Here is a 14,219-nt window from a genome sequence, read left to right on the forward strand (position 1 = left end):
TAAAGACTCGTCTTTAAAGATCTAAACATCAAGAATTCTTTGCTGTTGTTCTGTTGTCTATAAATGGTGGTCCTATGTTTTATCACACTGGGTTCCCCCTACTCTAGTGAACAAAGTTTCACTTTTGTACTTCCTGTGGTATCATTTCACAATTTGTTTTTTCGCTTTCACATTTTAAATAATGTAGACGTGGACTGTGCCAGAGCAAAATGTTGGCTTTTCTCCTCATTGTGGCTTTGCATGAAATCATCCATGGCGCAGGTAAGACTGTCCTTAGAGGATTACCCTTTTGCCAATATGATTTATAGATGTGTATGTAAATAAAGCACAACTTACTTGCTCTTGTAGCATGTCAATGCGTTGTTTAGTTGTTAATAGGCTATTGCACTGTGGGGAAATAAAATACAGGAGGAAACTTTATTTGGATGTTGAATTTGGATTCATGTGCAATGCATTTGTGAAGGGAAGTAAACAAGGCTAAATAAATATATGTCAATAATCTAAGGATGCTGACATCTGCCAGTAGGGTTTATATCAGCATAACATTGGAACATGTAATTCCTCCAAATTTGATGTCAGAAAGATTAAACCATTATATTAGAACCATTATACCATTTCCTGAGAATGAACCCATATCAATGTTCTGTGCATATTTTCATTTAAAATTATTGACAATAAAAAAAGAGTTGATGTTATTGTTTTCCTTTAGAAGAACATGCATACCAGCAGTTCATCGAGTGTGCATTTGACAGTCAAGGGCAAGTAGACCACACATGGCGCTATGGGTATGATGGTAAAGACATCATGCATGTGGATTTGGTGAAGAAAGCTGTGGTTGCTACCAGTGAACCTGGTAAAATGTTAGAAGAAGAGAGAAAACATATGGAATACATTAAGAGGAAGGAGGAAAAACTAAAGATGGTGTGCTCCGCTGTGAAAACTGTCTTCTTAAAGTCCAACAATTCTCTATCTAGGGCAGGTAGATTTAAACAAAGCAACCCTCATTGTCAGATTTATAATAAAGTTATTCTAAAGTTATTCGTTTAACAACACAGTGCTATAGTGTTTTTTATGTTTTTGAATGTTTTTCACAGGCACCTGATGAGACTATATAGCCTACTGTATATATAATATAATATATAAATAAATAAATCTCAAATTTCATAAATTTGTGTAAAGTGTTACTTAGTTTTTTTTTCCCTTCAATGTAGCAAAACCAGCAGTGCTTTTATCTGCTGGAGGAGAACAGGATCAGAAATATCTTAAATGTGTTGTGCATGGCTTCTATCCGAATGTCATCCGAGTGCGTTGGACCCAAAAAGGAAGGCCGGTCTATTTTGGTGTATCAAGTACTGGAATACTCCCGCACAGAGATGGCACATTTCAGATGACCTCCTATCTTAGCCTTATTAACATGAATGCTCACGGTGTTACCTGTGAGACTGAACACTTAAGCCTGAATGGGATATTGAGAAAAAACTATGGTAAGTGATTCAGAAGGGCATAAATAATTAATATTAGCATTGTGATAAATTATGTGAAAACTCAAATGACTTGCTCTGTCTTTTTTGTTTCAGAGGAGAAATCACAAATCACAGAACATGTTCTTTGGGCAATAGCTGCCTTTTTTCTCGGTTTTGCATTGCCGGTGTTCCTAACTCTATTATTTTTTTGGAAAAGGCGACACACAACAAAACCACCTGAGGACACAAGTGACAGATCAGAAGCATCTTTATCTTTGAATTTAATGAATATGTCTCAGGAAAAATAAAATAAGCGAGTGTGACTCCAAATATTATTATCATTTTGGCCACAGACAAATACTTTATTTTCATACATGTATAATAATTCTATAGAACTGAATCATAAGCATATACGCATAATTTCTGTATCTCTATAGGCAATAAAAGTTTCTGCAAGAAAAGTTTATGCAAGAAATGTACATATATGTTACTAAAGTTGTGATGCTTGAGATTGTTGATCCCTTTTAAAAAAGTTTATAAATGTTGTGGAACTTTATTGTCGCTATAACTAGTTTATTTTGCATAGTCTAACATACATACTTCACAGTATTGTAATTAACAATGGAATTAGCCTCACTTGCAGTCATTTATTTGCACACAATAAACAGGTTATTTATGGGAAATGCTGTACAGTACTTTAGGTAGCCTATTGCTTTTGGAATGTGAGTTATTGTTAAAATCTTTTTAGCCTTTGTCATGTTTTGGCTATGTCTGTTTAACTCAGATCTTATGATTTGTACCTTATACTGTAGTATTGTAGTATTAGTCTTTAAATGTATGTATGTATTTTTTGTTTTCTTGTTTATTAAATTTCAAAACATGTAAAGGGGCTACGTATATTGGAATACTTTAGAAAATGAATTGTTGATTAAATAAAAGGATAAAAACAGAACTGTTACCAAAGTCATAAACATCAGAATATAAATAGTGCGTCATACTAACATGTACGCGCTGAGCAAAATGACTGGCATCTTCAACAACCAATAGATCAACAGAAAATTGCCCTCGCACTTAGGCGCCAGTGCTTCAACCAATAGTAGAGCAAGACAATGCAGCTTCTCGACGGCGGAAAGGCCAGTGATTGGCTCCGAACACAAACTGGGCGGGACCATACGCTGCTGCAAGATCCTTGCAGCCATTTTCACGAAAGTGTTGCGGCCGCCATGACTGTGGAAGATCCCGAAAAAACCTTCGATTATAAACACTATATTCTGCGTCTGCAGTCTCGCACCAGGTCATCTGTGAAACCGCCGGGGACATAAACAAAGCTGAGGGTATCAAAGCTGTGTTGAGACAGCGTTAAACATGAGACCGGATATAATGTCTGTTAAGCGTCTCATGTGTTGTTGAGACGTGTAAACCGTGAGTTTTTCTCCAGACTGTCAGTATATCAAAACCTTCAGCCAACGAGTGACTGATGCTCCTAACTCTGGTTGCGGAGAAGGGCCAGTTGCGTTTCCAACCATCATGGCTTTTGTGAGCCTCTTCTCCAGTCCCCCAAGCCCCGTACTTGACAAAAACATGACAGACTGTGAGCTGACAGGGGAAGAAAGGTCGAGTAAACATGTTCTTATCTGCAAATGCTTCACTGTGCAGGTTCATGTGTGTGAATGTGAATCTTTTGGCACCTATCTTGTTTTTTTTTTCAACGTCAAGTCTTCGTTTTCGTTTTTGGACAGGCCTTTCCCCCAGTTCACTAAGTAGTGGTCATGTTTTCCTGCATGCACTTTCAGTTTAATATCTGTTAAAGAGGAAAGAAAGTGACACTGCTCATCTTTGTCAGTTTTCATTGTTTTCCCCCACTTGGTTTGCGCTCTTATCTAGCTGATTTTGAAGGACATTTGGGTTTTTGTAGAAGGCTGTAGCTGGTTATTATTACAGTAATGTTAATAAGTCGTTTCAAGGCTGTTGAATATGTAAATGGATATATATTGCCCCGCCCACTCACGTACCATCGGAACGCCCCGCCCACCTGGGAAAGGAAAACATGTCTGGTAGGGATTCGTGGCAGGACTGTTGAGGCTTTGTAAGCCATGCGTTGAGCTGTTGAAATTGTCAACCAGGTCAGGTTGACAAGAGTCTGACATAAGTTTAAGTTTATCTGCCTATTGTTAACTTGACATGAAAACTGGCCCAATTTATTTTCTTTAATGCATTCATGGTTTTATTGAGCACCATTCATCATCACAGTGTTTATAACATCACACTGCGTGTTGTCCATATTTGTCAAATGTCATTGTTAAAAATTGTTGAATCGGTTCATTGAAACAAACATTCACATCCCAATTGGTTTTTAATCCAACAAGAGTTTGCTGCTCCATTAACGTTGCAATGGAAATTTAAGAGGATAGTTTATGTAACTCTGGAATTACCCAAAGTTTATTTTTATTCATCACAATTTTTATAACGCTGTGTTGCCCCTTTTTTGTCAAATTTCATTGGCATAATTGATGTTAAATCAATTTATTGAAATGGTCATATTTTTGAACTCATAACTAGATCGGCCTAGAATAAAATAAATATTAAGTTATGTAATAGATAACATTCGCCCCCCTCCCTACTTATCTAGGGCATTTTGCAGGCTTTTTTGTCCTGATTCCTGAATAATTTCTGACCCTTATTCAGATGCATTTATATCCCATTAATATAATTGCACTTCAGTTGCAAATATGACCAACAGTGATATAGCATGCATTATTGAATAAAGAGATTGCTGGCTTGGCCTTGACAGAATCCACATGCAAAATGTCTCATTTCAATTCCAAAACATGCCAGCTGTTTTTCAGATAGCTTTTTACAGCAATGTCTCACCTCTGCATGTGCATTACATGCATTTCATTTCAATCTGTTTAATATTGAAGAAGTGTAATGTGTTTTAAATATTGTAATCATTGAGTTTTGCTTTCATTTCCCCTTGTTTTTGCCCTCCAAGTTCAACACCCGAGTTTGTCATCAAACCACTGATCTCACATACATAGTGACCACATCCTCCTGTTTACAGACGTGTTGAAACATTTTCTCGTTGGGTTATTAAACACACTAAGGGCCATTTTTTTCATGTTCAATGCTAAGTCACTGTGTGTAAAGGCCATTTATTTAGCTGTAATACCCAGACGTGAAAAAAATCCAATAGATCTTGGTTTCTTTCTACAGTGTCATGGCCTACTTTGTCTAAAACTGAGAGACCTTCAGAGCCTCAGTGTTATCGTGTCCTTGTTCTCGCTCCAGACTTTAACGCTGAGAAACTGTTGGGAATTTGACAACTGGCAAAACAAACATTCACGTCCATTTTGGTTTTAATCCAAAAAGAGTTTTCCACAGATTTATTTAATATTAAACATATCCAAAAAAAACACAACTTCATAAAAAAAAAAAATATATATATATATATATATATATATATATATATATATATATATATATATATATATATATATATATATATATATATATATATAGGCTATAATGAAAAGCAAAGCAAACTGTATTGTTCACATCCAGCCTTTGATCTTTAGAATTGAAGCTTATTTTGTGTGTTAGATTCTTTTTAGTTATTTTTACTTTTCGATTTAAAAGAATTTTATATGTACTGAAGAAAACGAGTGTTGTTTGCCCAAGCAAAACTGAACGACTCTATACTATGGTGTTGTGGGTGTTTGCCAGTGCATTGCTATGCAGTTTCTAGGATGTTCTTTGAGGTTGCTAGAGCATTGTGGGTGGATGCTTTTTGGCATAATTCTTACTTCATAACAAACTCCTAACTGAGTATGCACATTACTAGTAGTGTTTCTATACTGTTTTGCCTAGAATATGTATTTATTTCACTGATTTGATAGGCTTTTCCTGGCTTGATCGTTTTTTGTTAATGAAATGCTCAAACGTTTTCTTACAGGGAGGATGGTGAATTGGAGGATGGAGAAATAGATGATGAAGGCATAAGCATAGAAGAAGTAAAGGAAAGTAAGGAAGAGTCTGAAGGGGCCGAGAAAGACAAAGAGAAGGTAAAAGATGAGAAGTCACACCGGCATTCACGAAAGCGACACAGGAAAATTAAAGAAAAGCGACGGTCGAAGAGGAGACGACGAGACCGGCAAAAGGTAATCCATCATTGCATTTTTTTTTGTGTGTGTGCAACTTGTTTGTTTTTACCTTTTCTTTAATGCCCCCCCCCCCCCCCAATGTTTTCCAATTTCAGCATCACTCTCCATCCAGTGGCTCCAGCTCGGACAGCTATGACTCTGAGCATGAGCGTCAAGAAAGACCTAAGAGCAAGAAGAGCAAAGGGACATACCGTGACCATGACAGCGAGTTGGCTCAGGTGAGTTCAGGGTTTTCCCTACAGAATTAAAAATTTCATTATCATCCTGCTCAATTAATTTCCCTTTTTACCCATGATGCCAGCGTGAAAATGAACCTGTAAAACCACCGAGATCAATGCAGCACAAGAACAGCGATCTGGACAAATACAGTGACTACAGTGAAGAAAAGTATGACTATGATGACGAGGATGATTTCTCAGAGGAGTTGTCGAAATACAAACATGCTAAGGAGTCATCTGGTCGTGGCAGAGGAGGGCCACCGAGGGACCAGGCCAAGAGACCAATTATGAAAGGACAACAACAGCAGTGTATGTTTGTTTACTTCAAAATATTATAGAGGTCTGCATGGAAATTAATTTGAAGACCCAACAGACTGAACCGTGTGGTTATCTCTGGTTCTTTTACTTGTTTTATAGTTGGTGGGCAACGTGGTAGAGGTCGTGGCGCCCTTGGCAGGGGGCGAGGAATGCCCAACAAAAATAAGAAACAAAAGGGGAAGAACTGGGGCCGAGGCCGTGGTCGAGGAGGAGAGCAGGGTGGAGACATGGTGAGAATTCCTCATTTTTGATCGGATCATCACCATTAGGATCTCAGAGCACTCTTTTTATATGTCGTCATATGTCTTGTAGCAGGAATCTAAAGGGCCGCCCAGTTTCCAGAAGAAGCGTCCAATCATGAGCCAGGAATTCATTAATCAACATACGGTTGAACACAATGGGAGGCACATTTGTAAATATTTCCTTGAGGGTCGATGCATCAAAGTAAGCTATTACAAAACTATAATACAAATACATCACACAAACATGGTTCATTTAATTAATATTTGTTAAAAATGTGTACATGCTTTTAAGATCTTTTATTCACTTTGCTTACAGGGGGACCAGTGCAAGTTCGAACATGATAATGTTGTTCCAGAGAAGAAAAAGGAACTGTGCAAATTTTATGTCCAGGGATACTGTACCAAAGGAGATATCTGTATATACATGCACAATATCCTTTCAAAACCTTTATTGGATGAGTTTTTACAGATTAACTGTAAAAGAGATAATCTTCATGTCTTTAGGGCTTTCTCTTGTTAGGAGCCAAGCACTGAATGTGCGTAGGCACCTATTGTAGTTGTTAGTGTTCTTCTTTTTCTTCCGCTTCTTTTTCTTTCACGGCTTGTGGGAATGTTATGAAATTTGGCACACAGATAGAGGACAGTCTGAACATTAACCACAACAATTTTGTAGTTTCTTAACTCAATCCCTCTAGCGCCACTAACTGTCCAAAGTTTCACTTACGTTTACGCTAATAACTTTTGAACCGTAAGGGCTAGAAACAAAATTGAACCAGATCATCTTCAGACCATGGTGACAAAAAGTTATGGAATTTAAGTTGATTCGTCAATCCGTTCTCGAATAATGCGCGAAAGAATTCGATAAAGAGCAAAATTGGACGTGAGGCTATATCTCCGCAACGCTTTAGCTTATTCTGACCAAATTTGGTGTGTGTAATGACAACCATGACCTAAGGGTATATGCACAGTTTCGACACAGAGCCACCTAGTGGTCAGGAGATATGAAAAATGTCTCTTTTTGCTTATTACTTTTGAACGGTTTGGCCAAATGTCACATATTGGGTGTCGGCCATTTTTAATTTTGTGTTTTATTAAACACATTGCTGTATCGTTATGATTATTGCTGTACTTGGTAACTGTCATCAGCACCATGCCCTGAAGATACTCAAAAGGTTTTGAGACAGCACCACCTTGAGGTAAACAATTATAATGAAATTTCCAAAAATGTTAATAGCTTTCGATTAAATTAGCCCTATTATAATGAAATTTCTTGGGTCATGCTGAGAATAAAGATACAAATTTTGCTATAGTCGGATTAACTTCCTGTCTGCCTTTTTGATTTTCTTTAAAAACCTACTTTTTCGAACTCCTAGAGAATCTGTCCGATTTTCACAAAATTTGACTCAAATCATCTTCAGACCATGTTGGCAAAAAGTTATGGATTTCGTGTCGATAGACGAAAACGTTTTTGTATACTGCCGAGACAAATTTGATGGCATGATGCCAAAACAACTTTGAGTCTGTGTCTCTGCAATGCTTTGGCATATTGACACCAAACTTTGCATGTGTCATTATGACCTTACTCTGACCACACCACATCAATTTGGTCAAAGTTTTTTTTAAGCCATTTTGCCTAAAATCATCTTAATATGTCTTAATCATTGTTACAGTTGGTCTGATGCTGGCATGACTTATCGTGACTTCTTTGTGCTTGGCCCTTTAATTTATGCTTGCAGCTTTATTTTTTCCTTGTTTTAGACCTTGACCTTAAAGTTTATGTGAGTATCCTTGCAAGTTCTTTCACACCGGAGCAAAGTGTTATCAAGGAGATAACTGCAAATTTTCCCATGAGCCTTTAACCGATGTGACCAAGGAACTTTTGGACAAGGTATGGGCTAACTTGTCACTTAACATTCATTTTCCCTACAAATACATGCACTGTATGCATATTTAAAAAGCACTGATGTTAAAATTTTAAGTAACCTGGGCTAATGCGCCTTGCTCAGCTATGTAATGGTAATAAAAAATGTGTTCTCAGCAACTGTCCAGTTCCAGGCTCAAAATTATGCTTTTTTTAGCACTTTATAAAACTAACTTTAGCTGGACAATAACTTTATCCTAGAGCTGCTGTAAAGCCAAAACAATCTCTGTTACTTAAAGTTCCTATTATCACCGTAAAGCTGCTTTGAAACAATTAATATTGTTAAAAGCGCTATATAAATGAAGGTGACTTGACATTTATGCATTTGGCAGATGCTTTTATCCAAAGCGACTCACATTGCATTTCAATATACACATTTACATTCTTATCATTTCTTGCTTTTCCTGGGAATCGAACCCATGACCTTGGCGTTGCAAGCGCCAATGCTCTACTGTTTGAGCTACAGGAAAGCTACTGTTTATATGCAGTCCATTGGCAAGATGCATAAACAGCCACTATGTTAAGACTGTGTCTTTAGAACTAGTCTGACCCACAAGCGGTAATAAGTCTTACTTTTCAGATTCAAATTAGATAAATTTACTTTTTTATGTAACTAACAGAGAACAATTAGATGACTAACTTGTAAGAGTAGTCCAAGCAATTTATGCCACCAGCCACAGGTATGGAAATATCAATCTCATATCTTGCTAATTTTAAGTTTAAAATATTTTCAACTCTTAGAAATATTTGGAAACTCAACAAATAAAGCATGCATTGGAAACATGATTGATGTCGCACATTTTAGATCCTAAATACAGATGAGGAAACTGTCAATGAAGATGAGATGGAGTTAGCAGATCTGAGAAAACAAGGAATTGCCCCACTGCCGAAACCCCCTCCCGGAGTTGGATTGTTACCCACCCCTGGGCCTGGAAGTCCCTCGGATGGAGGAAAGAAGATCCCCTCTCTGTTTGAGATCAAAGTTCAGCCTACTGTGGACTTGGCACAGAAGATTGCTCTAAGGTACTATTGGCATTTATTGACTGAATCCCCTTTTAACTGTTTACATCCAGAATATTTAGTCAAGATTGGTCTGTTTACACCCGTTTCATAAAGTCATAATAAATAGTTGATTCCCCCCTATTTTTTGCAAGTTAAACTTCTTTAAAATTGAGAACTGTTGTTGGCATGGATGGATTACCTATTCAAAATAATAGAAAAGTAAAGTTCACAAGCTTTTTTCCTCCAATAGTCCAAATGAGTGAAATACGGTCATCACTTTAGAGATGGACTATAACTTTGTTCTAGAGCTGCTGTAAAGCCAAAACAATCTCTGTTATTTTGATTTCCTATTATCAATGTAAAGCTGCTTTGAAACAATCTATATTGTTAAAAGCACTATATAAATGAAGGTGACTTGACTTGCATTAATTTGTTGTGTACTTTATTGCAGGCCCAATTTCTATAACAGTGCATCTCCCCCTGCTGGTCAGTTTCAAGGTGGTCCACAGTTTGGAAGTAGCCCTGAGGATATACAGGCTGGCAATACGATGTCTTCTCCACCCAATCCTTCCCATCCCCCTCATCCAGGCTCCATAAGGAGCCCTCCCTTACCATTCACAGGTCCAGGAATGCCCCAAAGTCCTCCAGGCCAACCTCCACCCCAAGGCTTTGGTCAGTGCTGTCCAATGCCACCTCCAGGTCAGCCTCCTCCTTTCCACGTCAACATGCAGCACATGAACCATCCTCCATTGAATCACCAGGGGGCTCCATTTCAACCTGTGCCTGACATGCAAATGCAAATGCCTTTCCCAAACATGGGCCAGATGCCCTCCGAGTTCTTCAAGAATTTGTTTAGCAGTCAGTCTCTGGCCCAAGGGGGTAGGTCTTCATTTAGCTTTAAAAAGTTTCTATTAATATTAATGCTTCTAAAGCTTGATATTTATGAAATACACTATTTCTGTTGTACCTACAGATGAGGGGCCCATCCAGGACTCCCAGCCACATGGTAACACTAATTCCAGTGGGATGCAGGACTTCCTGCCAGCTGTACAGAAGGTTTTGCTTTTACATCTAAACCAGAACAAGCAAGACTCTGACTCTCATAGGGACGAGGGATGTGGACAAGGGTCTGCACCTCCCAACAGAGAGAAAGGTTAGAGAGGGATGTTGAAAAATAAACATTTTGAAACAATATTGCTTTAACTTTGAACTGCGTGCTGCAGGAATGAGTTTGCAGGAATGAAAAATTGACTGATTTTTCACTGAAAAAATGTGCTTTTGGTTAAATGTTTGAAATAAGGTCTGTGGTTAACACATGCTCAAGATATTTTATTACATGTCAAAATGCATCAGTAATACACCACTTGTGATTTAAAAAAAAAAGTTTTTACATGTCTTTGAAAAAGGCAGTGGCTAAATGGGACTACAGAGGTTGTCAGGGACATTTAACATCATCATGATGAACAGGAAAACTCGTCTACTCAATATCTACTTTTACAGCCTAGTTGTGTTTATATTCACATTCTTACAAACTGTTTTAAAACTTTTCAACTTGTTGATTTTAAATAAAGAATGATTACGTTTAGATGTGCACCAATAATGCAATCTTTTCCAATAATCAGAGTAATGACACGTGCAAACCTCTGCAGTCCTATAATTTTCGTTATTCTGATTATTCGCTCAGAAGTGTGGTTATTTCTACCGCCTTTATTTGCACACCCCACAGCACAAATTATGAACTCACATACTTGTTATATACATGCATGTTACTGGCCACTGTTTTAAACTACTTGCATCAAATGCAAAACACATTTCTACAGACCTATTGGATATTATTCGGTGCCGTGATGGACATAGCAATGGTGCAATTAAGATTTTAATTGCATTAGTTTGATTGTGTTTACATGATGAGGTAAAGTTTAAAGACAATATTGCCAAAATCGCATTATAATTGCATTACGAGTGTGCGTGTAAACATACTCATTGAAAGAGTTGGTGACAAAGTTGAAGTCAGGTTTGTTTATAGCCTAACTTTAACTTTCTAATTCTGGCAATTGTATTTAAACTTTGAAATTCAATAAAACTGGGTTAAATTGTGAAGATTATTTTGAAGACAACTTGTAAGAATCAAGCGTCGGCCTACAAAATTACATAATTCCTGCAGCACTCTAGTAGAACTGAAACTAAGAACTTTTTTTTTTACATTTTTATATAGTCAAACCAAAGATGGATAGTTCTTGGTTCCGTTTGAATTTATATTCTAATATAATTTCTGTTTATTAGATGAAACCCCTAATTGGTACTCCAGTGACGAGGAAGAGGGCAGTAGCGTAACAGCCATCCTTAATTCTCTAAAGAAGCAGAATGATATGCTGAAAAACCAGCCAAGCATGCCACCAGCCGACCCTAGACTCCAAAAGGAGCGAGCATTGCCCAGCGATCCTCGAATAAAAACTGACCCGCGTCAGAGACCTCCAGACCCCAGGAAAGACGCTGGAGATGGTGTGGGGGATCCCAGGCTTGCCAGAGACCCACGCAAGATGAAACCTATGGATGCCTCCAAACCTGACGCTCATCGCCACCCAAACCCCTCCAGGTCCCACAAACCGCCCACTGGAGAGGATGATGATGAGTTTGAGAGAGAGCTAAGGGAAAGAGCAGCCTTGATCCCATTGGATCCCAGTCCTGGAGCCACGCTGCGAGACCCGCGCTGTCAGATTAAGCCGTTTAGTCACATCCGTGTGGATATACTCCTCCAGCGTCCGGCCTTTGCTCAAACCGTGGTTTGGGCTCCAGAAGACCTCATTCCTCTGTTGATTCCCAAACAGGAGCACTCCATAAACCTGCCGCTCCCACCTTTAATAGCAGATGCTCAACTAAACCGTACCCTTTCCTCCCCTCCGGATCATCCTCCATCAGCAACTCCGTCTTCTCCTGATCCACGTCTCGCAGCCGCCCGCTTTAAGGAGGGTGTTAGTCGACTCGGGAGCCCTCCCGGTAGGACGGTAGATTCTCGCCACCACCATCCGGACAAGCCCTTGGACCCACGTACTCACAAGACTCTTGATCCCAGAATCAGCCGATCTGGCAGCCTGGACTCCAAGCCTCCAGGTGTGAGGGAGAGTCCATCAGGAGGAGGAGATCCACGGCTACAGCGTGGATCCTCAAACCAACCGGTTGCCGCTTCTGTTAAGCCCGATTCGGAGAAGTTGCCTCCATATGCTCCCCGTCTGGCATCTTCCATCGGTGCAGGTCTTGATAGTCCAACCACGCTGTTAGGTGGGATCAGTTTATACGATCCGCGCAATAACAGCTTACTCTCCCCGAAACGTGAAAGCGAGGAGCCACCTAAAAAGTCGAGTATCCTAAAGCCTTCTGCGAAGCTCCAAAGCTCTCCACCACATGCCTCGCCGTCACAGGGAACAGGGATGGAAAAAGATGAAAAAAGTCCAGTTGATGACTCTGAGAGCAACACAAGTGGCTGTACGTCAAATCCTCCTGCTCCTCCTCCTCCTGTGCCTACAGTAATGCCAGCGTCTCCGTGTTCGCCAGTCCGAGCGGCAGCTCCCGCTGTGCACAACTTGCCCATCCAGGCGCTAGCAGGACTGATACGGCCTGCTTACACGGACCCACGCCAGAACAAACCTGTGGGATCTGCCGGTGGGACTCCGCAAGAGGATGAGGAGGACAAAGACAGTAAGAAGAAAGACAGGCCCCTGAGGGACGTCTTTAAAACCTTTGACCCGACAGCCTCACCATTCTGTCAGTAAACACACTTATACTGAATATAGCTCATGCATTTACTGTATTCTGTACTTTGTATTCACCCTGCATGTATATGAAGCTTTTCTATTTATTTATATTTGTTTGTACACATATTCTCCACTGCTGCATCATTGTCTAAGCAGAGATATTTTTCTTTTGGCTCTTGTCTGTTTATAGATTCTCATTAGATAGTCAGTTGCAGAGGACTTTATTTGCTCAAGAAGCATTTTAAGTACATTTGTATCTGGTATATGGACACTTTGGTAAGCAGAGTCTGCTGATCAGGTGCGCATTAGTGACACATTGTTGCTTTAGAAGGTTGAAAGGGATGTGTGGCTTATAGTATTCATATTTGTAGTACTGTGTAATACATAAATCTATTAAAAATATAAATTTTTGCTAAATTCCCACAGTATTTATCACATAAGTACATACAAAGCATATATAAACACTGTAATATAGCAGAACTTCTGTCTCATTTATCTAAAATGTGCATTTTCATCAAAGGTACAATTGTGATTTTGGTGAGGAAAACGTATGAGATTCCTTTCAGAGAGTCTATTGTAAATGGTTTTCTTTTTAACACTCGAGGCATTTTTCATCTTTTTTATTGTCATTGTTCTTTTGTGTAGATATTTTTTATTGTGTTAATGTATATTTTTCCACAGAAAATGCTGAATTGCTTTTGTGTTCTTTTACCATTGACGGAAATGCTAGTAAGGGAATTTAAATACAGCAATCACTTTCTTCCTTTTTTTAATTCATTGTCTAAAATAAAATAAAAACAAATTATGTGATTCTGATGTTGACTTCAGTCATTGTTGTAGCCTTCTGCATTTTATTCGTTTTATAGTAAATGTTTATTCAGAGGCCATAAAAGTGCTCTGTGCAAAAACAAAATGGTTTCAATGTCACATCATCATTTGTTTCCAAGTACAAATTGTACACCTGATCTTATATCTGAAATGTACCGGTATGCTGAAATCTATCGCCAAAAATGTTTCAGACAATGAGTTGAAAATGAACAATTAAATGTAAGAACATTGCTAATGTAAGATTACAATCCTCACAATTATTGCATGCGTAAATATGTATACCTCATCAACATATTTTTCTTCCTTTAGATTTCA

General features: G+C 38.6%; 2 protein-coding genes across 4 annotated transcripts; both read left to right on the forward strand.

The window, feature by feature from the left end:
* The first annotated feature begins 169 nt into the window (after positions 1-169).
* Positions 170-2,393, forward strand: LOC308681742 (H-2 class II histocompatibility antigen, A-F beta chain). Its single transcript, XM_081350850.1, has 4 exons — positions 170-261; positions 710-979; positions 1,212-1,484; positions 1,578-2,393. Exons 1-4 carry the CDS (start codon positions 210-212, stop codon positions 1,769-1,771), a joined length of 789 nt encoding a protein of 262 aa, XP_081206976.1. The 5' UTR covers positions 170-209; the 3' UTR covers positions 1,772-2,393.
* Positions 2,394-2,623: 230 nt separating this feature from the next.
* On the forward strand, positions 2,624-13,809 carry zc3h6 (zinc finger CCCH-type containing 6). 3 transcript variants are annotated; one of them, XM_081351905.1, is made up of 12 exons: positions 2,624-3,076; positions 5,416-5,620; positions 5,719-5,841; positions 5,925-6,150; positions 6,259-6,389; positions 6,472-6,603; positions 6,718-6,832; positions 8,180-8,289; positions 9,128-9,345; positions 9,776-10,203; positions 10,298-10,477; positions 11,608-13,809. In XM_081351905.1, exons 1-12 carry the CDS (start codon positions 2,991-2,993, stop codon positions 13,092-13,094), a joined length of 3,441 nt encoding a protein of 1,146 aa, XP_081208031.1. In that variant the 5' UTR covers positions 2,624-2,990; the 3' UTR covers positions 13,095-13,809. The 3 variants fall into 3 exon arrangements, with proteins under 3 accessions (XP_081208031.1, XP_081208032.1, XP_081208033.1); XM_081351906.1 differs by having other exon boundaries at positions 6,475-6,603; XM_081351907.1 differs by having other exon boundaries at positions 2,683-2,757.
* Positions 13,810-14,219: the final 410 nt, after the last annotated feature.

Source organism: Scardinius erythrophthalmus (genome assembly GCF_964197995.2).
Source record: "Scardinius erythrophthalmus genome assembly, chromosome: 21".
Lineage (NCBI taxonomy): Eukaryota > Metazoa > Chordata > Actinopteri > Cypriniformes > Leuciscidae > Scardinius > Scardinius erythrophthalmus.